Here is a 16928-nt window from a genome sequence, read left to right as displayed (position 1 = left end):
TGCTCCTGGTTTTGATAGATCAAAGTGTGACTGAGATGTGACCTCACTTCCTGTTTAGAAGCTTATCCACTGATTTCAGTTGACTATGTCAGATGAAAACAGCCATCCAGATAGAATTGCAAGGCTGTACATGAAGATTAATTTTTGTCCATAAAATCCAACATAGCAGCACATCCAGCATGCTGGATCATGGCTGGAGAAATGTGCCTCGTAGGTGGTTCTTCGGCCCCGTTATCGTCTCCTTTGATTTCTTTCTACAAATACATAGACTGTGTCTCCACACTCACCTCAATCAATCAATCAATCAATCAATTTTTTTATATAGCGCCAAATCACAACAAACAGTTGCCCCAAGGCGCTTTATATTGTAAGGCAAGGCCATACAATAATTATGTAAAACCCCCAACGGTCAAACGACCCCTGTGAGCAAGCACTTGGCTACAGTGGGAAGGAAAACTCCCTTTTAACAGGAAGAAACCTCCAGCAGAACCAGGCTCAGGGAGGGGCAGTCTTCTGCTGGGACTGGTTGGGGCTGAGGGAGAGAACCAGGAAAAAGACATGCTGTGGAGGGGAGCAGAGATCAATCACTAATGATTAAATGCAGAGTGGTGCATACAGAGCAAAAAGAGAAAGAAACAGTGCATCATGGGAACCCCCCAGCAGTCTAAGTCTATAGCAGCATAACTAAGGGATGGTTCAGGGTCACCTGATCCAGCCCTAACTATAAGCTTTAGCAAAAAGGAAAGTTTTAAGCCTAATCTTAAAGTACAGAGGGTGTCTGTCTCCCTGATCTGAATTGGGAGCTGGTTCCACAGGAGAGGAGCCTGAAAGCTGAAGGCTCTGCCTCCCATTCTACTCTTACAACCCTAGGAACTACAAGTAACTACAAGTACCTCCTGGCTTCCTCTCTTCCTTTACCTGTTGTGTTGCCGACTGTCTCTTGCTAAGTGAGGTTGAGCATCAGTGCTGTTTGTCTCAGAGACGTCTCCGTTAGCCTGGATCTCCAGCTGGCGCAGTGTCATTACTGCTGGACACAAAGACCCAAAGACGCATTCCGGTGCTCAAATCAGTTAATCTGTTGGATGTTGACTTCCACAGAGAAAGCACACTATTTGTGGAAAAGTGAATCAATTACATAAAAATGTCATGAGGATTGCTGTTTTTCTAACAAAATATCTTCAAGCATCTTCACATTTTTAAGAGTCTTCATTATTTTAAAATTGAGTTTTAGAATCACTGCTGAAGAAGTGATTAAAACTGTTAGATATAAAGCTGAAAGATGAAAAAAGTTATGATATTGTGAAAATGCAGTCAATCAACAAAGTAACAATGATGGTGGTTAATTTTTCACATGTTCTTTTAATTTTACAACTTTGGTCTCACACTATTATATCAAGTCTATTAACTTTTTTACAAAGTATTTTGACTCTTGGACTGTGAAAATTACAATCTTTGAACTACAGTAGAAACAAATGTTTTTTTTATTCATAGATCAGCGTAGAATAGAAATCAGTGACCTGAACAAATATTGACTTTCTGCACATCCATCACGAGTTGAATTTCTGGTGAAAACAGGTCGTTGTTGATGTGATTGTTTCCAGGTGACGGACCGCAGAGGAGCCGTAAGGAGCTGTGTGAGGGCGAACGAGGAGGACGCAGCTGGAGCGTTACTCAGGGTCACACTCGTCCTCTACGGAACCCGGAACGCACATGGGAACGCACATGGTATGTGACACTATTAAAACAACAGGTAAAAGATCACTTTCAGCGCAAAATGATGGTGTGAGAACATGAGACAGAACATAAAATTCAACAATGTAAAAGCATAAAAACAGAAAGTGATGTTTTTATATAATGAATAAATACTTGTGTAATGCCAAATAATGTATTATTTTATATAAAAACAAGTAGGATTTGGACTTTACATCAGAAGTAGAATTTTAAGATCATAATTTCATGATTTCATTCTCATAACAGTAGATTTTTTTCTATTTCAATCAATCAATCAACTTTTTTTTTATATAGCGCCAAATCACAACAAACAGTTGCCCCAAGGCGCTCCATATTGCAAGGCAAGGCCATACAATAACCATGAAAAACCCCAACGGTCAAAACGACCCCCTATGAGCAAGCACTTGGCCACAGTGGAAGGAAAAACTCCCTTTTAACAGGAAGAAACCTCCAGCAGAACCAGGCTCAGGGAGGGGCAGTCTTCTGCTGAGACTGGTTGGGGCTGAGGGAAAGAACCAGGAAAAAGACATGCTGTGGAGGGGAGCAGAGATCGATCACTAATGATTAAATGCAGAGTGATGCATACGGAGCAAAAAAAGAAAGAAACAGTGCATCACGGGAACCCCCCCAGCAGTCTACGTCTAAAGCAACATAACCAAGGGATGGTCCAGGGTCACCCGATCCAGCCCTAACTATAAGCCTTAGCGAAAAGGAAAGTTTTAAGCCTAATCTTAAAAGTAGAGAGGGTGTCTGTCTCCCTGATCTGAATTGGGAGCTGGTTCCACAGGAGAGGAGCCTGAAAGCTGAAGGCTCTGCCTCCCATTCTACTCTTACAAACCCTAGGAACTACAAGTAAGCCTGCAGTCTGAGAGCGAAGCGCTCTAATGGGGTAATATGGTACTACGAGGTCCCTAAGATAAGATGGGACCTGATTATTCAAAACCTTATAAGTAAGAAGAAGAATTTTAAATTCTATTCTAGACTTAACAGGAAGCCAATGAAGAGAGGCCAACACGGGTGAGATATGCTCTCTCCTGCTAGTCCCCGTCAGTACTCTCTAGCTGCAGCATTCTGAACCACTGAAGGCTTTTTAGGGAACTTTTAGGACAACCTGATAATAATGAATTACAATAGTCCAGCCTAGAGGAAATAAATGCATGAATTAGTTTTCAGCATCACTCTGAGACAAGACCTTTCTGATTTTAGAGATATTGCGTAAATGCAAAAGGCAGTCCTACATATTTGTTTAATATGCGCTTTGAATGACAGATCCCTGATCAAAATAACTCCCAGATTTCTCACAGTAATTACTAGAGATCAGGGAAATGCCATCCAGAGTAACGATCGGTTAGACACCATGCTTCTAAGATTTTGTGGGGCCAAGTACCATAACTTCAGTTTTATCTGAGTTAAAAGCAGGAAATTAGAGGTCATCCATGTCTTTATGTCTGTAAGACAATCCTGCAGTTTAGCTAATTGTGGTGTATCCTCTGGCTTCAGGATAGATAAAGCTGGGTATCATCTGCGTAACAATGAAAATTTAAGCAATACCGTCTAATATACTGCCCAAGGGAAGCATGTATAAGTGAATAAAATTGGTCCTAGCACAGAACCTTGTGGAACTCCATAATTAACTTTAGTCTGTGAAGAAGATTCCCCATTTACATGAACAAACTGTAATCTATTAGACAAATATGATTCAAACCACCGCAGCGCAGTGCCTTTAATACCTATGACATGCTCTAATCTCTGTAATAAAATTTTATGGTCAACAGTATCAAAAGCAGCACTGAGGTCCAACAGAACAAGCACAGAGATAAGTCCACTGTCCGAAGCCATAAGAAGATCATTTGTAACCTTCACTAATGCTGTTTCTGTACTATGATGAATTCCAAAACCTGACTGAAACTCCTCAAATAGACCATTCCTCTGCAGGTGATCAGTTAGCTGTTTTACAACTACCCTCTCAAGAATCTTTGAGAGAAAAGGAAGGTTGGAGATTGGCCTATAATTAGCTAAGATAGCTGGGTCAAGTGATGGCTTTTTAAGTAATGGTTTAATTACTGCCACCTTAAAGGCCTGTGGTACATAAACAACTAACAAAGATAGATTGATCATATTTAAGATTGAAGCATTAAATAATGGTAGGACTTCCTTGAGCAGCCTGGCAGGAATGGGGTCTAATAAGCGTGTTGATGGTTTGGATGAAGTAACTAATGAAAATAACCCAGACAGAACAATCAGAGAGAAAGAGTCTAACCAAATACCGGCATCACTGAAAGCAGCCAAAGATAACGATACATCTTTGGGATGGTTATGAGTAATTTTTTCTCTAATAGTCAAAATTTTGTTAGCAAAGAAAGTCATGAAGTCATCACTAGTTAAAGTTAATGGAATACTCAGCTCAATAGAGCTCTGACTCATTGTCAGCCTGGCTACAGTGCTGAAAAGAAACTTGGGGTTGTTCTTATTTTCTTCAATTAGTGATGAGTAGAAAGATTGTCCTAGCTTACAGAGGGCTTTTTTATAGAGCAACAGACTCTTTTTCCAGACTAAGTGAAGATCTTCTAAATTAGTGAGACGCCATTTCCTCTCCAACTTACGGGTTATCTGCTTTAAGCTACGAGTTTGTGAGTTATACGACGGAGTCAGGCACTTCTGATTTAAAGCTCTCTTTTTCAGAGGAGCTACAGCATCCAAAGTTGTCTTCAATGAGGATGTAAAACTATTGACGAGACACTCCAGCTCCCTTACAGAGTTTAGGTAGCTACTCTGCTCTGTGTTGGTATATGACATTAGAGAACATAAAGAAGGAATCATATCCTTAACCTAGTTACAGCGCTTTCTGAAAGACTTCTAGTGTAATGAAACTTATTCCCACTGCAGGGTAGTCCATCAGGGTAAATGTAAATGTTATTAAAAAATGATCAGACAGAAGGGAGTTTTCAGGGAATTACTGTTAAGTCTTCTATTTCCATACCATAAGTCAGAACAAGATCTAAAATATGATTAAAGTGGTGGGTGGACTCATTTACTTTTGAGCAAAGCCAATAGAGTCTAATAATAGATTAAATGCAGTGTTGAGGCTGTCATTCTCAGCATCTGTGTGGATGTTAAAATCGCCCACTATAATTATCTTATCTGAGCTAGCACTAAGTCAGACAAAAGGTCTGAAAATTCACAGAGACACTCACAGTAACGACCAGGTGGACGATAGATAATAACAAATAAAACTGGTTTTTGGGACTTCCAATTTGGATGGACAAGACTAAGAGTCAAGCTTTCAAATGAATAAAGCTCTGTCTGGGTTTTTGATTAATTAATAAGCTGGAATGGAAGATTGCTGCTAATCCTCCGCCCCGGCCCGTGCTACGAGCATTCTGACAGTTAGTGTGACTCGGGGGTGTTGACTCATTTAAACTAACATATTCATCCTGCTGTAACCAAGTTTCTGTTAGGCAGAATAAATCAATACGTTGATCAATTATTATATCATTTACCAACAGGGACTTAGAAGAGAGAGACCTAATGTTTAATAGACCACATTTAACTGTTTTAGTCTGTGGTGCAGTTGAAGGTGGTATATTATTTTTCTTTTTGAATTTTTTATGCTTAAATAGATTTTTGCTGGTTATTGGTGGTCTGGGAGCAGGCACCGTCTCTACGGGGATGGGGCAACGAGGGGATGGCAGGGGGAGAGAAGCTGCAGAGAGGTGTATAAGACCACAGCTCTGCCTCCTGGTCCCAACGCTAGACAGTCACAGTTTGGAGGATCCCAAAAAATTGGCCAGATTTCTAGAAATGAGAGCTGCTCCATCCAAAGTGGGATGGATGCCATCTCTCCTAACAAGACCAGGTTTTCCCCAGAAGCTTTGCCAATTATCAATGAAGCCCACCTCATTTTTTGGACACCACTCAGACAGCCAGCAATTCAAGGAGAACATGCGGCTAAACATGTCACTCCCGGTCTGATTGGGGAGGGGCCCAGAGAAAACAACAGAGTCCGACATTGTTTTTGCAAAGTTACACACCGATTCAATGTTAATTTTAGTGACCTCCGATTGGCGTAACCGAGTGTCATTACTGCCGACGTGAATTACAATCTTACCAAATTTACGCTTAGCCTTAGCCAGCAATTTCAAATGTCCTTCAGTGTCACCTGCTCTGGCCCCCGGAAGACAATTGACAATGGTTGCTGGTGTCGCTAACTTCACATTTCTCAAAACAGAGTCGCCAATAACCAGAGTTTGATCCTCGGCGGGTGTGTCGTCGAGTGGGGAAAAACGGTTAGAGATGTGAACGGGTTGACGGTGTACACGGGGCTTCTGTTTAGGGCTACGCTTCCTCCTCACAGTCACCCAGTCAGCCTGCTTTCCCGACTGCACGGGATCTGCCAGGGGGGGAACTAACGGCGGCTAAGCTACCTTGGTCCGCACCGACTACAGGGGCCTGGCTAGCTGTAGAATTTTCCACGGTGCGGAGCCAAGCCTCCAATTCGCCCAGCCTGGCCTCCAAAGCTACGAATAAGCTGCACTTATTACAAGTACCGTTACTGCTAAAGGAGGCCGAGGAATAACTAAACATTTCACACCCAGAGCAGAAAAGTGCGGGAGAGACAGGAGAAGCCGCCATGCTATATCGGCTAAGAGCTAGTAGCTATGCTAAGCTAGCGGATTCGCAAAAACACACAAAGTGAATAATGTGTAAATAACCCAAAGGTGATTCAGCAGAAGGAGTGCCTCAATCAAGGCACCAAACAGGCCATGAAGCAGCACAGGCAACGCACGACAACGGTGCTAAAATAAAATAAAAATAAAAAAAAATAAAAACGAAAGCGTTAGCAAGCTAGTTAGCCTGCCAACGCTAATGAAAGTTAGCTGATAAAAGTGCTCCGTCGCGATGTTTCGACCGTTAGAGGTCTTCCTTAGGCGTTGGAGCACAGTAAAAGTTAAAAAAAAAAATTAAAAAGTAAAAAAGTCTTGAAAAAGACTGTTAGTTCAAGTCCAAAGCAGCAGGTAGCAGTCTCTGTGTAAACAGTCCCAACAGAGAGCCCTCCAAATCCAACAGCTGAAGGGTGGGTGGACTATATACCCTTTGGACTATATTGTGCAAACAATAATATTTTTCCCCTCAAAACATGACAACTAACTTGTTTGTTTTGTTTTCTAATAAAATAAAAACTTTTTTTAAACATCAGTGTTTTTGATAATGTAACATTTAAAATATAAAATGTTACTTTGGTAATGATTACATCCACAAACAGAAGGTGCTGCATGGTGTAAAGCCCAATGAGACGTTGTGGTTTTAGTCATTTATTAAAAATTTAAGTAAATTAAACATTAAATTTCACATTGTAAAAACAAACAAATTAATTCATTAAAAGTGTTTTTTAGAAAAAAAAAAAAAAAAACCACAATCAGAACTTTGTCCATGTGACAGAATAACCCCCAAAACATTTACATGTTAGATTTTTTTTTTTTTTTAAACAGAGCATTTTTATGATAGGGTTATAACTTTTCAAGATCAAGATTCAAGATTCAAGATTAGTTTATTTGCCATTTGTAGTTAAAAAACCACATAGGAAATGGTTGTGCAAAAAGCTCAGTGCATCACACACAAGAAAACAACATTAGACACACATGAAACAAATGATCACATAAAGACACATTGACACTTTCTCATAATAGGAAAACATCTTTTGCAAAATACTAGTTTTTAGGCTCATCATATTGTAACTTCTTCACAACTTTTTTGTGGTATTAGAATTTTATGCTCATCGCAATATAATTTTTTCTAAAACATGACAACTTTAGTGTTATAATTTTATGACCTTTCTCATAATTTTACAACTTTTCACTTAAAAGTGATGTTTTCCCTTCAAAATATTTCAACTTTGACCTTTATGGTGTAACTTTATTTTCAAAAGTATATGATTTTTTTCCTGCAAAACAGAACAACTTTGAGTTCATATCAACTTTTTAAAACCTTTATTTTCTTGTGGAACTTTATCTTCATCAGAGTGTGATTTTTTTTCTTTTGGGTTTTTTTTTTTTATTCACAACATGACAACTTTAGACATAGTTTCTGAACTTTTTTCTTTCAATGCTACATTATTCTCCAAATATTACAACTTTTTACTTACAAGTATAAGTTTTTCTTTCAAAATGTTCCCGCTTTGGCATTAATAGTGTAACTTGGTTCTCAGAACCACTTTATTACATTTCTGATTTTTTTTTTTTTTTTTTTTTATGACAGCAGTATGATGATGCTTCCCTCAAATATTAGAGGTTTTCTTCCATATATTTAGGAGGATGGAGCTTTAATCCTGAACTCTCCAGTTATTATTCTTCCAGTATTAATGTTCGTTTGAGTAAAATATAAAAGGTGTGAAATCCTGTGGTGGTATTTGTGGCTTTTCCACGGCTCCTGATGCCTTTATTCCTCTTGGATACAGTCAGGAGTCCATGAGGTCACGCGGACCCCACACGGACCCCACAGGGACCCCACGCGGACCCCACAGGGACCCCACGGGGACCCCACGCGGACCCCACGCTGACCCCACGGGGCCATGGGGACTGTGGTTTGTAATTACAGTGTGACCCCTGGCTGACCTCACAGTCCTACCCCTCCTCCTCAGTTCATGTCAGTGCCCACACCATCCAAACACACACCTGGTTAGTCTCGCCAACATTCTGTCCTCTGCTTCCTGTTTTTTTTTTTTTTTTTTTGGTGGGGGCAAGTTGGGGGGGGTGCGCATATTTTGGAGGGTTGTTTCCAGTTAAAGGCTGAATGTCATGTCATTTTTGACTCTAGATGTCTGTGAAGACTGAGAAGATGCTTACTGGACTCAGACATTTGTAGGATCAGCTGACATGATAATGATGTAATCTTTTGTCGTTGAAGGGTTAAAAATCTTGGGGTGATCTCTGAGCCAACATTAAGGCTGTTTTCGTCTGTGTAATGTTCAGACTGATCATGTTCAGGGGGACAGAGATATTGACAAATGCTTGATGACTGTAATGTCTGTAGGATTTTGTAGGTTACCACATTGGCACAGTGACATGTGGTCAGAGGAGGCGGGTGAAGCAGGTGAGGCTGTGTCTCACCTGCTTCACCCGCCATCACAGAAAGAAAAAAATGTTAAATGAAAAAATAAATTAAATGGTTATATTTATCCAGTGATTTGTACTATAAAGTTATTTTCCTTTTAACTTCACCAGTTTTAGATTTTTTTTTTATTTGAAATCGCTGAATTTTCACATTTGCCTTTCAAATACTGAGCAGAGACGTGCGGTGAGGCAGCAGCCAGCTGAGCCTCACCTTGGATTGCTCATTCACTGGACTGACTGCTGGCCTGCTGTGCACTCAGACTGTCTCACTGTATGTCACCATTAAAACGATCAAAGACTTTGGCTGTATGAACTTAAATTCTATAGTTTAGCTGATGTACATAATGTACAGTGTTTTTATGTAAACAGCTGTATGTGTGTGTAACGTGCTTTGTGTGGTGAATGGTAATAAAACAGCTGTAAAAACGCACCAGGTGAGGCATGCAGTTCTCCTGCCTCATGTTAGGGGGTGCTAGTGATCCCAGGGATTCTTCTTGCAGCAAGTCCTCAGCTGCAGAATAAGTGACAGCAAACTACAAGAGCAGCTGTTCATTTATTTTTTCCTCTCGCCTGGACTTTACTTTCAGAATGGAGGGTTACACACTGAAACAATTTTTGCTTCAGACAACAGAAGACCCGCTCTTTTCAAACGGAGCGGGACGTGCGTAACGTCTGGTTGTGTGGACGTCCAGTAAGAAACTGACTCCAAACATAGAGTTGGAACAGGACTGATGAAGGACGACTTTCTTCCCTGGCACTGATCTCCACTGAGGCAGAGACTTGCACAGTGAGGTTCCTGCCTCTGCAGACGATTGTGTTCCACTCAGCTGCACGTTCACCATCATGTGGTTCCATGTTGGATAAAGATGTTTACATGGGGTGCATTGGTAGATTGCATTGAATTGAGTGTTAGATATATTTGTGTGTATAATTATTGTTTTCTTTATTCGTTTTGGTATTAAAGTAGTTATTTTACTTAGTTTCATGTAGTGCCTGTCTGCCTGAGAGTGGCACACTATGGACCTCTACATTCTCTCTAGGTTTGGAGAGATGGATTCCCCCGTTTAGTCAGTGAGAAAGCATGGACTTTAACGTTGACAATTTATTGTCCAGAACAGAAGAAACTTTCCAGTGTTATAAAGTGCAAAAAAAAAGAAAAATAGAGCTCTTTAATAAAAATAAAGGATAAAAAAAAATAAAAGTGTCTCTTCTTCAGGATTCAGTTCAGTTATGTTTCACACATCTGTGTGATCAATGGTAGGTTTTTATTTTTCTGGTTCTTATCTGTGTCAGACTGAAGTGAGATGAGTTCTGGGTTTCTCCGGAGTGGATCCCACAGCTGGTGACCACACCGTGCACCGTTCTGTCCAAATCGTTTGTCCTTCTTAGCTCACCACCGAACCTCCAGGGTTCACAATCTGAATCAGTTCCTAATCCAGCAGTCCAAAAAAAAAAAAAACAGTCTACTCATAGAGTGCAGAAAACATAAAAATGTAAGCACACTCTGTCCAGTTGTATCACATCAATGATTCTTGTACTATTCACACACTGAATATGTTCATAAATATAACCAGATGCAGGATAAATGTAGTGTTCAAATCACTGTAAATGACCCTGTATGCATTTACAAACAGTGCATTTTATCATGACTATTCATCCTGAACATAAACTTATTATTGACTAATTGCTGTCTGAGGTAACTGGAGTGTAAATGTAATTTCTCCATTGTGAGATCAATAAAGTATCTATCTATCTATCTATCTATCTATCTATCTATCTATCTATCTATCTATCTATCTATCTATCTATCTATCTATCTATCTATCTATCTATCTATCTATCATCTATCTATCTATCTATCTATCTATCTATCTATCTATCTATTTTTAAACAGCTTCTATTAATCAATTTTTATTTCTTGACTATAGCACATCTCTTTTTTAACCCAATCTGTATTTTAAACAACTCCAATGCAAAATAATAAATTATGCACATTGCAGTTTTTACAAAGCAACACTTTTTTATTTGTTTATTTATAAAGGGACCATGTACAATAAAGAACATAAATATTTCCATTTGATGCATTGTACCAGAGTTAGCTTAAAGCTAATTTACATCTGACTTAACTACAGTTGTAGTATTTTAGTTTAGTCAGCCACCTGTTGGCACTCACATTAATATTAAAGCCAATACATGAGATCACATAGTAGCTGCAGATGATGTTAGCATCACGCTAATTTAAGCTAGTGATTTTTTTTTTTCAGAGTCAGTTTACTCAGTTCACAATCATACCAACAGTACCAACAGTAGCCCGTGAAGGACATCAAGGCTGTCTTCTCCACTCGCTCCATGTACAGATTGGCCACAATGGGGGATACCGGAGACCCCATCGCACAACCATGGATCTGTCTGTAGTAATTCCCTCTAAACAGGAAATACATGGTGTTGAGACAGATCTCCAAGAGTTGGCAGATGTGGTCTGGTGTGAGTTTGGTCCTTTCAGGCAGAGACACATCCTCCAGCAGTCTCTGCCTCACAGCTGAGTCGGCCTCAGCGGTGGGGATGCAGGTGAACAACGATGTCACATCGAATGACACCATAGTTTCATCTGCCTCCAGCTGCAGGTCCTTGATCTTGTTCACAAAATCTTGTGTGTTCGCCACATGGTGGTCTGAGTTACCCACTAGAGGAGCCAAAATCCACTTGAGGTGCTTGGCCAAATTGTATGTGATGGAATCTGTGCTACATACAATATAATTTTGGACAGTCCATAGATGCATGGAGTGGCGTCCCCAGGTTACAGTCTGTAGTATGTCTGCCTGTCGATGAGTCCCTCTTTCTCCAGATTTTGGAGGTAGCTAATGATTTTCTTCTTATAGCCACTCGTGGGGTCTCTCGTCAGACGTTCGTATGTACTGGAGTCACTGAGCAAGTTGTTGATCTTGGCCCCAATTTTCCCTGTTGTCACTAATTTGTCTGGGTGTATCTTTAAAAATACTCCCCTTGAAAGTAAAACTTCCTGATTTGCCACTCCTTACTTTTTTAAATGCTCAGACATTTGAATTTTAACTATGAACTTTGTGATCTTATTATGGGCCTCTTCCCCCACTAAGGTTTCTAACCTTTTGTGCAGACTATCAAGATTATTTTGGAGGTCTAATATTTTAAAATGAAGCCTTCTAATTCTAAGACCCAAAATCCTCCTAAGGTAACTGTGCTGGATCTTTTCTGCTGTGTGACCTGCTTCTAGTGACTTTTGCTTCATGCTTTTGGGAATAACATTGTTTCATTTGCATCTCAGGTTAAATCTTAAGTGGTTTCTAAAGTTAGCTATCTTTTTAGCAGTCTTTTCCAGCTTACGTACCAGGGCCAGGGCCTCATGCCCACAGTTGGTCTCAATGTTTCTGTGTAGGCTCTCAGTTGTCCAGGTGGTTTCCATAGTAGAGAAGCTTGAATCTTCGACTGGACTGGGTTGCTTGACGTGAGGACGTTTCGCTTCAAATCGCAGAAGCTTCCTCAGCTAAAATTCTTGCTCTGGTAGTCTGACTTCTGTCTTGACCCTTGTCAAGAAGAACAAACAGAAGCTACAAAAGCTGGAGTTTTAAACCTAACCATACGCCTCCTACCGAGAGGCAGACTGCTATTGGCTAGTGACTAAACAATTGCTTAATTAGCACCTACTGTGCTCTAGTTAGTACCCTCCTAATGACAGGGCAGCTGTCCCTCCTAATGATGGGACTGACGCCAGTCCCATCATGCAATTTCTCGGATAGTCACACGACTGAAAAGCCACTGAAAGCCGTCTGAATCTTCCGAATGGTGGAAGAGGTGGGCATGTCACAACATGTCCTCTGAGACTTCAACACGGTGGCGCTTTTGCTCTGCCATCAGCTTTGTGCCGAAGCCATCAGCATGAATTTTGCTGCAACTCTTTTCATGGCCAAATCTTCTGTCACAGTGGAATGTGCCGAAAAAGTGCTGATGTCCACCTCTTCCGCAGTTTCTCGGATAGTCACACGATGGTCCCACATCACCACAGCGTTCACTTTGGAAATGATCTGGTCATTTCAGCATGTTGATGGCCGCCTGGAGCGCGGCACGCTCTCCACCGTTGTGTGGCCGTCTTTAAACCGGTTGTACCGCTTCTTAATCTGTGTGATGCCCAGAGGATCGTCACCAAAAGCTGTCTGAATAATCCGAATGGTTTCCACCTGGCTGTCGCCCAGTTTCTGGCAAAATTTGATGCAGTCGCGTTGCTCCAGTCGTTCCACCATTTTCCTTGCAAAGAAAATCCGACGAGATACTCCACCCATCCTCACACAAAGGTTGCTTACCAGCAAATGATGCAACCGACAGGCGTGAAAAAAATCACGCATGTGCACGAAGGTTCAAGGTTGGCTCATGCAAACACACATGATTCAAATCCATCAGGTTTTTGAAAAAAATAAAAGGTCGGATACTTTTCTAACAGACCTCGTACTTTTCTCTGTTATCTGCTGGAATGTGCATGTCGAACTGGATTTAACCAGTTTTACCACTTAGGACAAAGAGATTCAGATTACATTATAAATCATAAATGTCCCGTTATTACGCGGGTCAGTGACAGGGGTGAGACCTCCCTCGGATGCCCACGGGGACCAATAAAGGAAGGATTTTGTGAAATAAGGTCCGCCTTTTTTACACCCATGGAGTGTTTTATAAAACTGTTTGTATCCATTGTTCTTGGTTCTGAACAGGCGGATCTCATGTGTGAGAGAAGTTCTTCAAAAACCAGGCCTGATTTCCATTGTGACTTTCAATAAATTCAAACTGAGGAATATACTGATTTTGTTCTTCATAAGGGGCAGGATCTACAATAAGAACCGGGAGGATTAGCATTGAGAGTGGAAACAATTACCGTATTTTCTGGAGTGTAGGCCACTTCTTTCTTTTTATTTTTTACTTGTTTGGGGGGGCGATGCTGTGAGGTATACTCTAGTGCACGGGTGCCTAAGTTTGGTCCTCGAGATCCACCTTCCTGACACTCTTAATTGTCTCCCTGCTCTAACACACCTGAATCCAATGAAAGACTCATTAAAAGCCTGCTAATGAGTCTTTCATTTGATGATGATCATTTGATTTGATCTGTCATCTTCAACCACTTATCTGGGATCGGGTTGTGGGAAAATCACACTTTCCTGATTAATAATAATTACCAGAGTAACTATTATTTCAGGTTTCCTGGGAATCAAAGCATGAAACAAAATAAACTCAAATAATGCAAGCATGAATTCCAATGATAAAAAGTATACAAGAATGGAAAAAAAAAATCAAAATTAAAGAGCTAATAAGTCAGAAAACAAACAAAAACAATGTAAGTTGTACTGTGGAAAAGGTCGTATATTTTGGGCTAGATTTGCAGAAATCAGTGGGGTTTATGAAATGCAAAATACAAACATTAAAAAGACAAAAAATAAAAAACACAGCACAAAACTCCACAGTGCCGGCAGAATGCAGCAAGAATATGCAGAATGCCCCTCCAATGTTGTACATGCCTGGGTGGAAGGCAAGTGGGGGGGAGCATGGCAGGGCAAGCTCTGAGGTCCACTCTGTTGGAGACCTGCCGTGTCACACTGCTGGGTGTCGAATGACATCCAACTCATGGACTGATTACATGTAAACCAAGGCCACTGACTATTGCTTCACTGTAGTGCATGTGTGATCGGATTATTACGGACATCTGATCACTGACGTGCACACGCACAGCTGTTATTACTGGTCATAGCCACCAATGTGCAGTGAACCCATGTACAGGGACTCTGTATGTCACACAGCACTCCATGTAGGTCCTGAGCGCTCCACCACAACCCCCCCCACATGGCATGCACGCCCTCTCTCTCTTTCTTCCTCTCTTACCCACCAGAGAATCAGTTTGTCAGTTTGATCGGCTGGACTGAAAAGTGCAGGAGGGGCGCAGGACCCCATCAGATCACCCGAGGCCTGTAAAAGTGCTAGATGCCTCTAATTTCACATGGATGCCGCCGTGGTGCCAACTACATCGCTGTATTACGTTCCTGATCCATATGTAATGATTTCTGACACATATCTGTCAAAAGGGGGAATAAATAAAAGTATGAAGATGATTGAATGTTTGCCCACCTGTGCAGGCTGGCTGGCATGCGCTGAACGGGTCCATCTGGAGCCATTTCAAAGGTGACTGTTTATTCTATTCATACTGTGTTGGCCTGGTAATACAGTTGCAACATCAGTGCTTCATACAGTATGTGTTACTGTGATATGATGTGTACAGCTGTGACAGCCTGTTCAGCCATGCCCGGTGCAGCTCGGCTCTAAGTCGCACTGACTTTCAGCTCACCTGACTGGGCTGTTCCAGATACATGGTCATGCCCTGTTATGGGCTACATAATCAATCAATCAATCAATCAATTTTTTTATATAGCGCCAAATCACAACAAACAGTTGCCCCAAGGCGCTTTATATTGTAAGGCAAGGCCATACAATAATTATGTAAAACCCCAACGGTCAAAACGACCCCCTGTGAGCAAGCACTTGGCTACAGTGGGAAGGAAAAACTCCCTTTTAACAGGAAGAAACCTCCAGCAGAACCAGGCTCAGGGAGGGGCAGTCTTCTGCTGGGACTGGTTGGGGCTGAGGGAGAGAACCAGGAAAAAGACATGCTGTGGAGGGGAGCAGAGATCGATCACTAATGATTAAATGCAGAGTGGTACATACAGAGCAAAAAGAGAAAGAAACAGTGCATCATGGGAACCCCCCAGCAGTCTACGTCTATAGCAGCATAACTAAGGGATGGTTCAGGGTCACCTGATCCAGCCCTAACTATAAGCTTTAGCAAAAAGGAAAGTTTTAAGCCTAATCTTAAAAGTAGAGAGGGTGTCTGTCTCCCTGATCTGAATTGGGAGCTGGTTCCACAGGAGAGGAGCCTGAAAGCTGAAGGCTCTGCCTCCCATTCTACTCTTACAAACCCTAGGAACTACAAGTAAGCCTGCAGTCTGAGAGCGAAGCGCTCTATTGGGGTGATATGGTACTACGAGGTCCCTAAGATAAGATGGGACCTGATTATTCAAAACCTTATAAGTAAGAAGAAGAATTTTAAATTCTATTCTAGAATTAACAGGAAGCCAATGAAGAGAGGCCAATATGGCTGAGATATGCTCTCTCCTTCTAGTCCCCGTCAGTACTCTAGCTGCAGCATTTTGAATTAACTGAAGGCTTTTTAGGGAACTTTTAGGACAACCTGATAATAAAGAATTACAATAGTCCAGCCTAGAGGAAATAAATGCATGAATTCGTTTTTCAGCATCACTCTGAGACAAGACCTTTCTGATTTTAGAGATATTGCGTAAATGCAAAAAAGCAGTCCTACACATTTGTTTAATATGCGCTTTGAATGACATATCCTGATCAAAAATGACTCCAAGATTTCTCACAGTATTACTAGAGGTCAGGGTAATGCCATCCAGAGTAAGGATCTGGTTAGACACCATGCTTCTAAGATTTGTGGGGCCAAGTACAATAACTTCAGTTTTATCTGAGTTTAAAAGCAGGAAATTAGAGGTCATCCATGTCTTTATGTCTGTAAGACAATCCTGCAGTTTAGCTAATTGGTGTGTGTCCTCTGGCTTCATGGATAGATAAAGCTGGGTATCATCTGCGTAACAATGAAAATTTAAGCAATACCGTCTAATAATACTGCCTAAGGGAAGCATGTATAAAGTGAATAAAATTGGTCCTAGCACAGAACCTTGTGGAACTCCATAATTAACTTTAGTCTGTGAAGAAGATTCCCCATTTACATGAACAAATTGTAATCTATTAGACAAATATGATTCAAACCACCGCAGCGCAGTGCCTTTAATACCTATGGCATGCTCTAATCTCTGTAACAAAATTTTATGGTCAACAGTATCAAAAGCAGCACTGAGGTCCAACAGAACAAGCACAGAGATGAGTCCACTGTCCGAGGCCATAAGAAGATCATTTGTAACCTTCACTAATGCTGTTTCTGTACTATGATGAATTCTAAAATGTATAATGTATGTGAATTATGACCATTATCATAGCTGTAAC

The 16928-nt window shown here is 41.0% G+C and overlaps 1 protein-coding gene and 1 long non-coding RNA gene across 2 annotated transcripts in view; both read left to right on the top strand.

Moving 5' to 3' along the window:
- Window positions 1–1733, top strand: part of LOC117513527 (proprotein convertase subtilisin/kexin type 4-like) — a 420105-nt gene extending 418372 nt beyond the window's left edge. The window contains exon 11 of the mRNA XM_034173695.1: window positions 1602–1733. Within this exon, the coding sequence (XP_034029586.1) occupies window positions 1602–1733 (132 nt within the window). The remainder of the gene's footprint in view (window positions 1–1601) is intronic.
- A 4722-nt stretch (window positions 1734–6455) lies between these two features.
- On the top strand, window positions 6456–14409 carry LOC117513397. Its single transcript, XR_004561611.1, has 3 exons — window positions 6456–6466; window positions 8863–8870; window positions 14286–14409. It is a non-coding gene; the product is annotated as an uncharacterized LOC117513397 (long non-coding RNA).
- The last annotated feature ends 2519 nt before the right edge of the window (window positions 14410–16928 follow it).

This window comes from Thalassophryne amazonica, chromosome 7, assembly GCF_902500255.1.
Source record: "Thalassophryne amazonica chromosome 7, fThaAma1.1, whole genome shotgun sequence".
Classification (NCBI taxonomy): Eukaryota; Metazoa; Chordata; class Actinopteri; order Batrachoidiformes; family Batrachoididae; genus Thalassophryne; species Thalassophryne amazonica.
This window is presented reverse-complemented; position numbering and strand designations above follow the sequence as displayed.